This window comes from Sarcophilus harrisii, chromosome 1 (genome assembly GCF_902635505.1).
Source record: "Sarcophilus harrisii chromosome 1, mSarHar1.11, whole genome shotgun sequence".
NCBI classification, from domain to species: Eukaryota; Metazoa; Chordata; class Mammalia; order Dasyuromorphia; family Dasyuridae; genus Sarcophilus; species Sarcophilus harrisii.
This window is the reverse complement of record NC_045426.1, coordinates 532,234,053-532,250,317: the sequence shown is the minus strand read 5'-3', so window position 1 is coordinate 532,250,317 and position 16,265 is coordinate 532,234,053. Positions and strand designations below refer to the sequence as shown.

Below are 16,265 nucleotides of genomic sequence, written 5' to 3'. Positions count from 1 at the left end.
TGTGTTAGAAACAGTTTTTTGTAAGCAGCAAAATGTTTTCTAAAACTTCAGAGTACACCCTTCTTGAAATGGAAAAAACAAAACAAAACACCAAAACACTGTGATTTCTAATGTAGCTCAAAAAATGAGTGAGAAAGAAGCAAAAAATCATGTGACCTCTTTCTGTGCCTAATTCTCCCTTATAAATTTTAAATAACATTGTTTTTTGGTGAAAATATGCTTTGATATTATTTTGGAATAGAAGAAAATACATACTGGAAAATCTAAATGAAGTCACTATCCAGCATATAGTTTAAAATCCTTGAATTCTGACGTCGTTTTAATCCAAGAAAAGTCATCTTCACAAATCTGTATCTCATCATTTCTTGTCCATTTTCACTAATATGCATTTTGTTTTAGTCTGTAAGTTCTAAAACTATGTTAACACATCTATTAAATAACAGAACTTTAGCATTTTCATTTTAGTCAAACAGGGAGACAATTTATTAAATATTATAGCAGTAACAGTAATGATTATTTTAGTACTATGTAACTAGGTATTATGTTTACACACACACACACATACTACACACACACACACACACACACACACACACACAAATTTGCAAGAGGGAGAAATTAAGAATCAAGCACCGTAGACTTCATAATTGACATCAAAGTAATTTATTTTTCCGTACTGGCAGTTCAACAGCTAAGAGATTTGAACCTATAAATAGCCATCATTAATTTATAGTACATAAGGGTAATAGTGTAGAAAATAGGAAAAAATGCATCCAGTATATGAATTAAGCTATATTTATTAGATTCTTTTCTCTTTGTCACTTTAAACATAACTAGGGACAGTAATTTTTTAAAAAAAATTATAACATCATCTAAATATTGTGTTGTTCTGTGTGAATATGTGGAAGGTAACAAGGTACTGATGGGGGAAGAATACTTTGCAAAGACCAGGAAGACTACTGATCAAACATTTGTGCTTCAAGTCATACATGTGTATGTTGAATGGAACATGAAATTTCTTTTCTTACATGCATTCAGGAAGAGAAATAAGAAAAATAGGCGCTGAAAAGGTATAGAGGTTCTTTCAGCTAAAGTGAGGAAATGTGTAAAGTAAGTTCACAGCTGTGCCAATTTTTTTTGCTCTGTGTACTTAAAGGTTGCATTTCTATCACTGTTCAAACTGTATTTCTGCAAAAAGATCTATTCGCCTTAGTTTTCTTAAAGAGGAAAAAATATCTGTTCAAACCTTTCAGCAGAATTCTAACAGTTTTAAAGATAATACTGTTCTGGAATAGATTTAAATTTAAAATTTTTCTCTTCTAGGGTAACTCATAAAATGTATACTGAATGTTTAACAAAATGTTCCTTTTCTTAGGATCAACTCTCTCAATGTGAAAGGAGCCAAAAAACTGTTTCACTATTGTCTCAGCTTTGATTAATTCCTGATCTGTTCTTTATTAAGCCACTTCCAGTTTTGCATGAAAATGGCTGGCGAGTAAGGCATCTTTCCAGTAAGATTAGATAAGAGTCTATACATAGGAAAATGTTTTCGAGGCTAGAATCAGAGGGTATTTTTCTTATAGTGTATTTTAGAAAACGTTTTTAAAAGGTAGACATAGACACTAAATGTACATTGGAGTGTCATTTGGTTTGAATGCTGTCAAAAAACATTTTTAGCATTCTGTAAGGAATATAAAGAAGATAGCTATGGCTTAAAACTGGCAATAATCTCCTTAAGGCTTCTTAATTAAATAAAATCTAGTCTGAAATGGAGAGAGAAAAATTTTCAAAAAAGAATGTTTTCTTTAACTTATTACTGTGTTGTGAAGCATAAAACCAAACATTAATAAAGTTAAAATACCTGTCATTAAAAGTCTGGAACATACTTCATAAAAGAAAAATAATTCCTTTAATGTAAGATAATGTCTAACCTTTAGTGTATTAAATAAAAAATGCTGACATTTTGCATTTCAATTTCAATGTCTCATAGTTAGATTTAGCACATTTTCATATACACATAAAGTCATTTTAAACAATAGCTCATAGTAAATTTATTTTTTACTTCATTGGGGGTTATAGTGGTGGTGGTGGTTATAAATAAGCTACCCAATTGCTAAAGACTAGTGAAATAAAGAATTGGACAGATGGTTTATAATTCTGTTTGTCAGACTGGGCAAGCCATCGTTTATTCCACTATACTTTCTTCACCATACAAGTACTATTTAAGTTTATTAAAATTCATATAGGATCAAGTCAAACCTATCTCCTGTTGGAAAATGTATGTTCACTTTTCTGTTCTGTCTGGGAACTTTATAATGACATGTGGCTCTTTGGAGAAGGAGAGCATACTTTTTACTTCAGCTTTACCACCTCTTAAAAATCTACAGAGCATTTTTCAAGTTTTCTTAAATTGTTAGGAGACACTTATTTTCTTGCAAATTAATTCTTTTTAACTCTTTATGATAGCTTTGAATCCCATAAAGAAAGATGAATTATCACATACTGAGCCCAAGCTGTGAAACAGGAGGAGACAAATAGAGACCCCTACTGTGTTTAACAATGTAGAAGAAATTCCAGACTCAATAGAAAATTTTTCTGTCCTTTTTCACAGACCACAAAAGCTGTTAATATGGAGCTGAACAGTGGAGGGCACTCTTGCTATGTAAAAACTAGTACTGACCTGGCACACTTAGTTTGATCTATTCAGTGGCCCAAATCTCGAATTTGTTAAGTAACAACCACCTGTGGCACAGTCACCAACTGTCTTCTGTTGAAAACGTTTGCAGTTTTTTTAGTCTGTGCAGCAAAGCGCTAGTTCAGGAAAACACTGGCTTCTTTATGTACTTATGCAGATGTGGGATAGTTACAACACTCACAATTTGTTTTAACTATCTGAACACGATGTTGTGTCAAATAATAGGATGCTTGTTTTATTTCAGGTTTACACAATAGGCCTTTCATGTAGATGTAACCATAATTCTAATGTATCCACATATATCATTCTTTGTGCTTAATTAAATGTATATGAGCATTAAAATGTTAAGCTGATATTAAAATTTTAAGTCAGATTTCAGAGGGCCACCTTTGAGATTGTGTTGAATGCTTGTGACTTTGCATGTTGATAGTTTTACTCGACAGTACATCGTTCTATAAATTTAACTGATGAATTGAAATCTGTTATTTCATAGCATGCCTGCTTGAGAAAGTTTCCAATAACCCACAAACTGAATTTTGAAAACCTGGTCTTTTCAGAGTTCACTACTTATAAAAACAAATAGTCATCCACCTCCCAACAATAACAACCAAACAGTAAAACCAACAGTAGTTAAATAATAACGCCTCAAACTCATGAAAACCCAGCATGGGCTAAATGAATATAATAATAAAAGGGGGAAAAAACAACAACATGGTAAGCTAAAATAATAACTGTAATACTGATACTATTTTGGAGGTGAGCAAAATCACTTATTGTTGCTTGTACTGAAATGCTGTGTTTTAAGTACAAGGGATTTACATATGGTAAATGCAAGTGATTAAAAACAAAAACAACACTGTGCAGTTCTAAAACATCCTATAACAAGATGGAAAAAAGTATTTGTTACCACTTGTAACAGAAGCAAGTGATTCTGTGTCTTATATACTAGTCATGCAATAGTATTATCAAATAGTGCTATTAAGAGGTCCCTCTCGAAATAGTGAATAATAACGCAGAGGAATTAAGACAAAATCCTATGGCACCTGCAGGGTTAATTAAACAGTTCAAGATGTAGAAGCTGCACAAAAGAAAACCTTTTTTCCTTCTTTAAGAACTGTAAACACTTGTGTTGAACTAGATGGGCATTTGATAAGCTGTGCAGCATGTAGCAAACTCACAGGGATCTCTAGTTAACACTCAAATTCAGTGTTAACACTTAACAGAACAGTGGTAAGCCGTGCTGCCAAGGTCAACTGCACAGATGTACTAATTGTATTATGAGCTTGACATCTAGTGGCCACCCCTGGCAGGGCAAACCAGGCAAAGGTTAAATCAGCAAGGCTTGTCAAAGCACTTCTAACTACCCACCCTCAGGGAGAGTCCATCGGAAGCTAGCAGGCATTCGATGCAATCCCACCTTTTCACTGACACCAATGCAATGACATTCTATACGACACTAGACACTAATGTACAGAAAATGCAAAAGGGGTGAGGGTCTTAAGTAGCAACCTAACCTGCTCTGACTTTACAGGAAGAAGAGGCATAGGATGTAAAATATTCAAATACCTTATTATTCTTGACAGTTCTTATTCATTAGGGTATTTTTTTAAGGCTACATGTTGCTATTCTTTAATTTAGAAAAAAATCAACCTTAAGATAAATTAAAACTATTATCCATATTTTTGTTTTTTTCTAACTAGCTATTTGCATTATATAATTCATTGTAAGTCATTTTAACATGAATGTGTAGTCTTTTACATTTTCTGTAATTTATAAGATGCCTTTATAGAATGATTTTTACTTTCCCATTTTTCTATTTTTAAAAAAATTATGTAGCATATAAATGCTACATTTAAAAGAACACAGCTTAAATTTACATGAAATTAAAAGTGGAGAAAAAACTAGTTAGTTTTTAAAAATAAAAGTTATTAAAATGAATAGCAGGTACAATATTAGAATTCTGCATAAATTTTATGTTTTAACAAATGAGTCCAAGTTAACTAATTTAATGTATTTTCAGATTGGTTTCATCATCAGTAGAAGTGACTCATATCTTGACTGAACAGTCTATAGATATGTCTGTCCTGGTGTAGAAGCCAGATCAGGTAGATGTACAACATAAAAGCTGAACACCTAGATATGATAAGTATTCTATTAAAATCATGTCAATGGAATATTTTAAATCAATTTGTATTATCATAAAATGCTCCTGGTCCTCAATAGGAATGTCACAAACAATACAAATGTGGCAATTACATATATTCGCTGAAATGAAAATGTAATGCAGCACTTACATTTAAGTATGTCAAACTTGCAAAAATGGTCACTAAAAAAGAAATCATAGCTATTTATGCTTTTGTTGAATTCTCAAAGAAGAGAAAATGTCCTTACAGCCACCTTGAAATGAATGGTAAGACTTCTAAGAGATTAGCAGCCCAAGATGAAATCTGACCCACTTTTGCCTGCTTTTTCCATCATCTTGTGTACAACAAACAATCAACTTGCTAAGTAATTCCTGCTGTTAACTCATAGTGGTTTTTTCCTGACTCTGAATGTCATAAGAATGATCTAATGAACATTTATTTTCTGCAAAGTTTTAAGAGGAATGGTACCTAAGGATTTTCTTAACTTTTTTAAAAAAGCTATTCTTTCTCACCAGTGACAACTAATTGGCCATCCTTCCATTCAACATTAAAATGATCTACCTCTAAAAATCATAAAAACTAATCTTAATGTGTTTCGTTAAAAATGGGTGTAAATTCATCTTTTCCTATTTACTGGTTACCCTTACTTTTTATGTTTCTGAAAAACAATTATTCTTTTATGGTAGCAAGTTATATCTATTGTTTCCTTTTGGTTTGCTGAATTGTAAATCTATGTGGAGTGTGAGTGCATGTATGTATGAGAAACAGTATAAACAAAACATGCATGTTAAAAGATAAAAGAAATGGGTTTATTTACAGTGAACTTGGGGTTCTATTTTTCTTAATCTAAAAAGCCCAGTAAATAAAATTGTTAAATTTTCAAATCACATTCTTCATCACTTAAGGGATTTTTAAATTAATTTCATAATATCATGCCTATGCAGGAGGGAAGGGAGAGGAAAGGCCACAAAAACTTTAGAATAATTATTGCCAGTAATTTTTTTAAAAGTTGAATTAAAAATCATCTCAAGTTGGGAAGTACTTTCCCTTCACATCTTTGTATTTTCCCCTTCTGATTACAATGTGAATTTTCCAAGTTGTTTTATTTAGTAAGATGAAATACTTTAATCATCCACATATAGGATATCTTGATTAGTACCCATTAGAAGTGCTTGATAGAAGTTTTGTTGACATCAAAATGTTTAATTAATTTTTTCTGAGATAAAAATTCTCAGCAGGCAAAAAGATTACTTTACTTGATGGCATGAATCTAATGGAATCTGAAACCTGTCTTCTTTTTGCTATTAATTCTCAAGGAGGAAAAAAAAATCATTTGTGAACAGTTGATTTTTGAAAGTGTTATCTTAAAGAATATGTAAGGAATAACTGCTGAAATAAACTGTCACAAAAATATAGAAATAACTTTTATACTTTACATATATGAAATTTATCAGAATTATTTTTGTCATTCCAGAGCAGTGATTATATTTTTTTAAAAAGGTTCTTTCAATGAATTTATAGCATCCTTATGTGATTATTCCTGCTTTTATAACCCTATTTTTCTGACCTCATAAAGTAAAACTTTAAAATATAGTAGGATTTATTTTTTATATTTATTTTGTACTGTCAGTTTTTAGCATGATTTTGTATGTTACTCCTAAAAGTTGTCAGAAAAATTTCAATACCTATTTGTACATCATGACATTTCCAACTACCTTAAAATTTCCTAATCTTTTCAATGCATAAAAACTGCTCTAACATTTTGATGTACCCATACCAAAGTGGCTTAAAGAAATTTAGTTAATTGTAACTTCCAATTTCAATCTCACTTCTTAAGGTGACTGCCTCACATATAACTTCATATTGGGGACTCATGATTATCTTCCATCGTATTTACTCAAAATTAAATGGGTGGTAGTGGTGTGTATTTGATAATTTTACTTTTCAGGTACCTATTTCTTCTTTAAATATTTTGTTTAATTATATGGGGGTAATAGCAATCAATATGATCCACATATATAATTTTAAAAAATTATTTAGGCTAATAGAGAAGTCACCCATGTTCCATAGGATACTCACTATCAAAGTGGCAAAGCAGAGGAACTGTTTTAATGGTTGGCCTAAGCTGCCTTTAAAATAAGTCTTGAAATGAAATATTTGTCCATTCTGTTCTGCTTCTTAAAAAAACTATTTTTGGCCTGTTGCAAAATATGATCAGGGGCTGTGGCAACATCTTGATTATAACTGTGAATGGCTGTTAAAAAACAAACAAACAAACAAAAAAAACCAGCCAAAAATACCCAAACCAAATCCACATAATTTTGACAAGAGAAGCTTGATTCCTAAAATGAATGTGAATATAAATATTTTTTAACTTTTTATTTAGTAAATTAGAAATCAGGTAATTCATTACAAAACTTGTAAATGATTTACCCCATTTGGGTCTCCTAATGTGTGCTACATACCCCTCTGTATGTTTATACTATTAAGTTTACCGTGCTTACATCTCTAAAATAAAATTTTAAAAGGAATAGTTCTTCCTCCTCTAGAAATACTCTTTTAATTATTCACTACAAGAGGTTTTACTCAATTAATCGAAATATGCTTTAATAAAAGAAGACATAGTACATTTTGATAACAACCTTCCAAAGCTGAGAAGTATTTACATTGTTGCATTTTGGGGTTGCTGTGAAAGCCGATTTTAAGCTATTCAGGAACCACAATAATAACGCTTTAAAATTCCTCACTGGGATGCAATGTAGTCCTTTTGAAGGAAAGACTGTCTTTCTCATTCGGCAGAAATAAATCCATTCATTTGATCATGTAGTCATTGAGGGCAATACAAAACAAACCAAGTGTGAGAAATTCTATGTGATGAAGTAAACAAAACAAAAAAAAAAAAACATTTCCATGACAAAAAGATTCTTTGTCCTTAATCTACCCACCATATGCAAGCGTTTCTTTTTTTTTTCTCTTCTTTTTCTTTCTTTCTTTTTTCTTGTCTTTTTTTTCTTTCTTTCTTTCTTTTTTTTTTCTTAAAGCATATCTCCTGTTTTAATCTTGGGTGACTTGGCTACATAGATAACACTCCAACACCACAACCATCACTACCATCATCAACACACACACACACACACACACACACACACACACACACAGACACAAACTAGCTTAACAATTTTCTGTAATTCAAGAATTCCACAGGAGTGCCAAAATAACCATAATATTTTTAAGACTTTAAAAGGTTTCTCTCTCTTCCTGGAGAACTACTGTTGAAGCTGACTCTTGGTGCTTCAAACTTTAAAACACCCTCTAATAAACTCTAAAATCTCCTTTCTTATCTCCCCAAGATTATGCCCATTTTTAATTATCTAATTTCTATCGTAAAACTTATAATTATTTCCAATCTTATCGACTGTCAATACTATTCTTTAAAAATATGCATAATTAAAACAATTTATTTCTTAACTATGCTAAAAGACCCTCCATCTTTAGCAATGCGCCTACTTCTGCACAGTAGCAACAGTCCCCTACTTATCCTTTTTTTCCCCCAAGCACTCTAAAGGTTGTGGTAGTCTTGTGGCGGTGGGCTTGCAATTTTGCCAATCTGACAGATGTTTTAACCTGATGAAGTAGATTCGACTACCCTAAACATCAAGGTTCTAAAGTTCAGCTTCAATAAGTCAAAATCCATGTCATCTTCTAACTTTCATGTAACTCTCCCTCATCAGGTACAACCACAAACACAGAGACACACATTTTCCCCTTTCTTTTTCACTTTGAAAGTAGTTAGAACGAAAGGGCTCCTTGGGGCAAAATAAATGCTTTTGGTAACAGGAATGGTACTTAAATACAAACTTCTCATTTCAGAAAAACGAAAGAGAATGAAAAGAAAGGATCGGAAAAAATACTTAAAAATCAACAAAACACTTAAAGGAAAGAAAGCTTCTTATTTACAGGACTGCCCAAAAAAATCGCTCATTTCTAACAAGTTAATTTGCAAATCATATTTTCGCAGTTTTAGTAAATTAAATGACAAACTCGAAAAACTTTTGTCGCTTCATAAAGGGAAAATGTGTTTGGTAATTGCAAATAAAACATTTACCCGAAAATAAATCAATTGTTTCTTGTGTTTTTGGTCAATTATAGACAAATTCATTCAACGTATGGAAAGAAGAGTTGTGAGCAAAACTAGGGAAGGCCCAAGGTAAATAAAAGCGGTGATGTTGGTGGGTCACAAATGCATCCAGTATACAAAATAATCACAAAACTAATAATGTAGGAAAAGCCAGATGCAGGACATGATACCAGAAAGGGAACAAAGATGGCAGTGAATGTTGACTAAGAGTCCTTTGGGGCATTTCTTTTCCTGCTCCCTCATCTCGGAAAACAAAACAAAACAAAACAAAACAAAACTCCGCTGCCCCAAATCAGTCAAAAACGCATTGGAGTTCCCTATTTTACCCTTGATGCCTTTTCAACTGCGAGCCCCTACTTTTCTCCCCGAGCTCCTTTCTCTGTTCTGGACAGAAATCCCTTCCTCCTCTAGATCCACAATTTTGGAGTACAGAGAAAAAGAAATAAATTTCTCCCGAAAGAGACTTCACACTTATGAGAACCTCTCGGCCACCAACTACGCCTGCCGGTGAATGTGGGAGAAGGACCAGAGGTCTTACGAGGGGGCGGAGAAGAAATCTGGCGGGGCATGGGGGGAGCGAATCCTCAGTGTCCTTCCACACCCAATGCTTCGGTAGCAAGAAACAGGCATCCTCCTCGGGGAGAAAGCTTTTCCCCCAAGAGAAGTTACAGTCATTGCAGCCACAGCCACCTCCGGAGTTGCCAGTGGTTGTGGGTATCTATCTGTGTATGTATGTGTGTGTGTGTGTATATATGTGTGTGTGTTTGTGGTGAGTGTGCATGGAAGAGTGTTGAAAAGGAGCTGTTTCCGGAATCTGTCCCCTTACTTACTCTTTCCACCACTCCCCTCCCTCCCCATTTCCCCAGCCCAATCCTCCTTGCCCTCGGCATCCCTGGCCGAGAGGCGGCGGCGGTCACTGCTGCTTCAGCGCACAAGCTGAAACAGAGGCGACACGCATACCCACACGCACAGACATAGAGAAAGCCGGGGAAAGAAGAGATGAGAGGAGAAAAGAATTAGAACGAAGATAATAGAGTTTCCAACCTCCCATTAACTTTCCGTTCAAGAACAGCAAACACCCACAGTCACAATTTAAAGCCCCTCCTCCCACTACCTCTTTCCCAAACTCTCGTGCCCTAGGGGCAAGCAGAACTCTACGTAAAGAAACTAGAAGAAAGGGAATAGACTTGCGGACCGTGAGCTGTCCCGGGTGCCAGCTCCCTTATCTTCTACACGCCTAGCTCTCTAACTCAAGTCTGATAATTGCCCCGTTCCCCCCCTGTCTTTTCCTGAAACTCCAGTAGCCAAAAGCACTACCCGAGCAGACTCAACCTAGGAAGGTGTCTTCGCAGCAATGGGGAAACCAGCAGCTCAATTTGGGCGTCTTGGCTTGGGAAATGTCGAGGGTCTGAAACTTAGCGCTTGTTTTCAAAATAAGTTAACTTTCGCTCCCTCTACACACAACACCCGACTGCCTTCAATTTTCCCTTCTTCAGATGGAGCAAATAATTTACTTCCTACAGCACACCAAGGAAAACAAAACAACACCCCCCCATCCTACCCCCCAAATCTGCCCAAACTAACCCATTAACAGCCTCGCACAAAACCTCCGCGGCATGCCCACCCACGCCCTCCTCCTTCTCTTTGCCCCCTCCCCCTTCTCGGACCCCAGAGGGAGAAGAGCCCCTTACCGTGTTCAGAAACTACCTCGGACTGCTGTAGCTCCTCGTCCGACTTGAGATGCTGGGGCTTGGCTTGCTTTCGACGAGACATGCTGCTAACTGCGAGTTGGTTCTGCTTTTTGCAGAGGCATCAGCAAAACAGCAAACGGGGGGGGTGCGTGTGTGAAAATTGTTCGCAAATAAGTCGTGTTGGGGGGGAAATTGCAGGGAATTAGCTGGTGCGAGTCTGAGGAGTGCGGTGCGGCGGCAGCGGCGGCGGCTGCGCGGATTGCGCATGGGGCTGTGTAATTAGGCTGGTGAATAATGCATGGCGATTAATGGAGGGGGCGAGCTCGGATTGGCCGGGCTCCAGCGGACTCCGGCTGCCTATGCAAATGAGGGATGGGGCTCCGCAATTAGCCGCTTCACTCCGCCAAATGATGTGTCTCCCCAGCACCAGCACCTCCTGCTAGACGCACCGATCTCGGCGGTGTCGGCGGCGGCGGCGGCAGCGGGAGCGGGAGCGGCTTCAGCAGCAGCAGCGACAGCGACGGCGGTGGCGGTGTCGGCAGCAGCAGCGGCAGCTGAGAGGGTGACGGCGGCGGTGGCGGCAGCAGCAGCGAGAAATGCAGGCACACACATACAACACACACGGGGCTGTGGCGTGTGCGCCCCCACTTTACACAACATGTGTGCAGCTTCACATTTCAGGGAAGGATACAGTGTCCTTCCTCTAATCCTGACTTTGTCCCTCAGTGCTGTGGCTTTTCTTCTTTTGGCGCTTTCTCTCCCCACCACTTTTCGCCCTTTATTATGCTACTCTCTAATCTTGCTTTTCTTCTTCACTCTTCTCACAAGAAGTTGTTTTGCTTTTCATATGACTTCTTGCGTGCTCGTATTTGAAGCTGGTGGCGACAGTGTTTTATTCTTCTTTGAAGGGGTGGGGGAAAGAAACTTTCTGTGGTCTTCCAAAAACCTCTCTCTCTCTCTCTCTCTCTCTCTCTCTCTCTCTCTCTCTCTCTCTCCCCCTCCCCCTGCCAGCTGACTTTTGTTCTTCCTCGAGAAGAAAACTAGATCTTGCCTAGTTTTTTGTCTTTTACCTCTTTCTTTCTTCTTTCTTTGTCTTGCTGCTTTCCCCCACTGTTACAGCCTCCTCGTTGGTGGTGGTCACTTCCTGTTGTCCATTGATAGGAAGAAGATTCCCCCCTCCATTTTTTCCTCTTCTCTCGCAGGTTGTGATGACTTTTTTTGTGTGACACTTTTCAGGTTTTTTTTCCCCTTCTTTTTTGGATGTTTTCCTTCCCAGAGCTCTCTGCGCTGTTTGTTAAGTACCTGTAGTCTCTTTCTTGTGGTGATCAGCTCTTTTTTTTTCCAGGCAAAGATTCACAACTAAGCTTCTTGCCCTTAAGGCTTTTTCTTAGTTTTAGGTGGCGGGTGATGGCAGTGATGTCCAATTTGCTTTCCCTCCCCAGCCCCACTATTTCACCCTTGCACAGTTCAGACACACAACGGAAGGCTTCAAGCACGACGTTGCCTTTCACAAATCGATGAGTTCAATCCTCCTCTCCCTGCGTAAAGGAGGAATGAGCACACCGAGGTGGCTGTTGATTTCGGGAAGATAAACTTTCAAGTTTGGGAGCGGTGTGGGTCACACGGCAGCTCCTCCTCCTCCTCCTCCTTCTCCCGCCCTCCTTATCCCCCCGCCCCTGCTCCCACTGCTGCTGCAACTGCTTAGGCTTCTAGGAGCCCTGCCTCCTAGTCTTCCCACCACCGCCCTTACACCCTGGTCACCCCTCCCCCGCGACAAGCTCCTCTCTACTGATCTCAGCTCCGCAGCAGCTTGTTCAGCCGTCAGCTGCCTCCTAGGGCTTCTCTCTTTACTTCCCCAACTGTAGCTTTTCTTAGATTCCCCCCTCCCTTTTTTAGATGGAAAGAGATTCACGCTGGGTGGGGAAGGAGGTGAGAGAAAAGTGTTTATCTTTGCTCGCTCTTCACTCTCACCCTCTCCTTTAAGGTTTCAAATTCTTTAGAAGTGCATCCTTAATTTCTTCTTTGCTATTTAGAAAGTGCTCAGGTTTTTAGTTGGGATTTATTGGGTGGAGTTGTTTGCTCCCTTTGGGGATTATTTAAAGCCTGGTGAAAATGGAGTGAAACGCTAGATTTAATCCAAAACCCTTGACAACTGACTGTAAATATATACACACATATATAATATATATGTACACATACATATATATCATATGTGTGTATATGTATTGAAATCCATGCGAGCGAGTTTGAAAGCAGTCTCTTTAGGTGAAACATAAAAACAGAAGCGCACTCGCACGTAACACGCACACACACTCACTAAAACAATGTTTCCCATAACAAGGATCCGCCGCTAGGATGTACCATATAGTTACTGATCGGCTTGACAGCCTCTACATCATCAGTAGCAAAAGATACTCCACTTCCACCCCAACTCCCAGCCTCCGATGCCAAGGTGTATTTAGAGATAACATTTGTTTGCATGTATAGATATATGTTATTTAAATTATTTCTTTAAAACAATGATGCTAGATAGTTCGAACCTCTGTTCCTCTCCCTCACTATTATTTTGCTTTGGATAAAAAGGAAATATTAAAAGCTCCAACTGACAAGCACGCACTGAAAAATACTTGCTGGGGGAACAGAAGGGCAGCTGGACTCATTTGCTGGACTTGGGAAAGTGAATGGGGGAGGGGACTCTGAGACTTGGACCATTTAGAGGAATTCTCCACATTACCCATCTCTAGGTAAAGTACTGGCCATTCTCACCTAGGTTTCCCAGGGGAAATATTTCACTTTTAAGATTAAACTTTCCCTTCTCATTCCTTTCCCGTTTCTTTGATTATTTTAATTTTGCCTTGAGGACATCGCCATACTTCAGTTCTTGACTAGTCTTTGAAATGCGTAGAAAGTCTACAGGTTGCTCTCTCTGGATAAGTGTGTTCCCAATTCCCCTTTAATAGTCAAATATACCTCTAGCCTATTTTTGTTGCTCACATTTTCCTTTTGGTGTTGCTAGGGATGGGGGTGGGGAGAAGCGGATTGATTTCCGAATTTGACAGTTGTCCCTTTTAACTTATTGGCTCAACATTAGGAGATAAAATAACTGGTTTGAGCTAAAACGAGTTTCGAACTTTCTAGAGCTATCTTAAGCATTCTGTTCAAACGCTTTGTTATTAGAAGCACAGGCGCTCAATTTCGAAAAGTTTGCAACCTGAGTATTGAGAAACTAAAATGACTGAAAGCTGCTGTGGTTTTCCTGAAATATAAGGGTTACAAAGCGGGGTGGGGGTGGGGAGGAAGAGGAGGACTAATCTCTTGGGCAGTGGGAAGACACGCATTTTATTGTTGGATTTATAGGAGTGGTAAAGTTTTGGAAGTGAAGGTTGCAATATTACATACGTGGAAATGCAGGTGAAAACGATTTTTTGCTAATAGTAAAATGAAATGAAAATGGAAGCGACCACATCATATTATGTGTAAAATAATATTATCTTCTTTGAACTTTCCCTCTCACTCCCCTCCTCCCCCGCCCGGGTCTATTGAATGTGGAGAAACACAGGTACCCACGGTGTTTAAAAAACAAAAACAAAACAAACATTTGAGAGGAATCCCAAAGCCTTGGTTTGTCTTCCGCGAATTTTTACTTTGCCTAACCCCCTCTCTTGGGTCAATTTCCATTGCCTGTTTCCCTACCTTTCCTCCCTTTGTTTCTTAAGTAACTTCCCCTTTCCTTTCCCTCCTCCTTGCTCCCAATTGTATATCCAGTAAACTTTGGCTTGTACTATTTTCCAAAATTCTTCTAAACCTTTCTGAACCTTCCAATTACACTGAAAAATTGTTCAAAATCTATTTTTTCGACATGTTTGCTACAAGGAAAAGAACCCTTGAAGTCATTAAAAAAAAAAAAAAAAAAACCCTACAAAACTACGACTATTTTTTCTGACTTAAAAAAAATAAAGACTTCGATTGGAAAATTCTTCAGCGACAGGTAGCAGAGTTTGGAAGTGGAGAATAAAATCATTCTATACTCAATGTTTTTTGTAAAATAGAACTCAAAAATGGGCATTGGGAAAGTGAAGTTTTACAGTGAAAAAATTTGAACCTCTTAAAACGAACATATTTAGGGGTATTTCTACTACAGGTGAAGCTTTTCTAATAAAGTTTATGCATTTCTCACTTTTTTTTTTTTTTTTAAAGAAGCAAATGGTCTATGTATTCTATCTGAAATTGCAGGGTTTCATATTGTTCAGCATAGACCTCAATTAGATTTCGTGGAGTTGTTCCTCAGCAAAGCAAAGGCTTTGATGAAATGATCAGTGAACCTCTTAAACAGGTAATTGCAGACATTTCTAGACAATCCCTTTGGTCGCTACATGGTGTAAATAAGTAAATCCTATGGTGGACTTCTTTCTTTCTTTCCTTTTTTTAATTGACTTGGGTGAAGAAGATCAATCAAAGAAAAAAAAAGTAGAGGTCGAATATAAAGCCTCGCGTTTGCTTCGTGACTTTATCTCGCCCCTCCCCCCTCGAATTTCCTTCATCACCTTCCAAGCTTTGAAAGTTTAAAAGAGTTCTTTTAATCAATTTTTAAAGTTTGAATGAAAAGTCATCACCTAAATTTGAGTTGCTTTCTCAGTCTCTGAGGAGTGATCAGTAAAACGTATTCCTAGATAAGACAACGCCTGTGGATGCGCACTCTATAGTGTGACATAATATAAATCCATGCATGTATATGTCCATCAAAGTAACAGATATTCAGTTATGCCCATGCCATGAAATATGCTTCATGACATGTCCACTGTCTATGAAAATATTTTAATAACTAAATACTGTTGTAAAAGCAAAAGTTGCCTTTCTTCTCTATAATTAAATCTAATTTGTTAATTGTCTTTCCCCTTACAATGTTGTCTTCATCTTAAGAGGCGACATGTTATTATTTTGTCTGCTTAATAATATTATTTACAAATTAGTACTGTATTTTTACATTAATGGAACATATAATTAGGTGTTTGATTTAATTTGTATCATTTATTCAGATAAGACAGAAAGCTTATCTGTAAGATTGATTTGACAAGGGGAAGAAGAGTCACTTCCAACTATTTTTTTAAACGTCATATTTTATTAAAGCCAAGCGTTCCCAGATCTAGAAAAGACAGCTTTACACAAGGTGTATTTACTATTAGTTACAATCGGTCTTTTTTTTTTTTTTTTCTGTCTTTCTTTCATCAACTTTTACAAAAAAGAGTATTCAATTATTGGGGCTTCATTTTCAGTTCCTTTTCATTCTTTCAAGCCAAAGTTCCTTTCTTTTTTGTCCACCGATTCTTTATAGTCCTTCCTCCTTACAACTTTAGTTTTAAATTCTTAGGGTTAAATCGAGTGCAATTTTATTTATTTAATGCTATAACGACTGGCCACCAATTCGTTCTCACTTGAACAAAGATATTACCATACTAATATTATTATTGGTAAGAAGAGGTAATTGATAACACCACCTGCCACTCTGTAGCAATCACGATGATAAATGTTTCCATCAGAGGGAAATCTGTGCTTGGTCTACCACAGCCTAACCCAAACAGCATGTCAAATGTCAATTA

General features: G+C 37.1%; 1 protein-coding gene across 2 annotated transcripts in view; it reads right to left on the bottom strand.

Annotated features, from left to right (window-relative positions):
- SALL3 (spalt like transcription factor 3) overlaps window positions 1–11,185 on the bottom strand; it is a 22,289-nt gene extending 11,104 nt beyond the window's left edge. Inside the window, exon 1 of one of the 2 annotated variants that reach the window (XM_031946729.1) lies at window positions 10,669–11,185. In XM_031946729.1, coding sequence (XP_031802589.1) covers window positions 10,669–10,750 — 82 coding nt within the window. In that variant the 5' untranslated portion in view covers window positions 10,751–11,185. The remainder of the gene's footprint in view (window positions 1–10,668) is intronic. The other variant, XM_003760112.2, reaches the window with a different exon arrangement.
- Window positions 11,186–16,265: the final 5,080 nt, after the last annotated feature.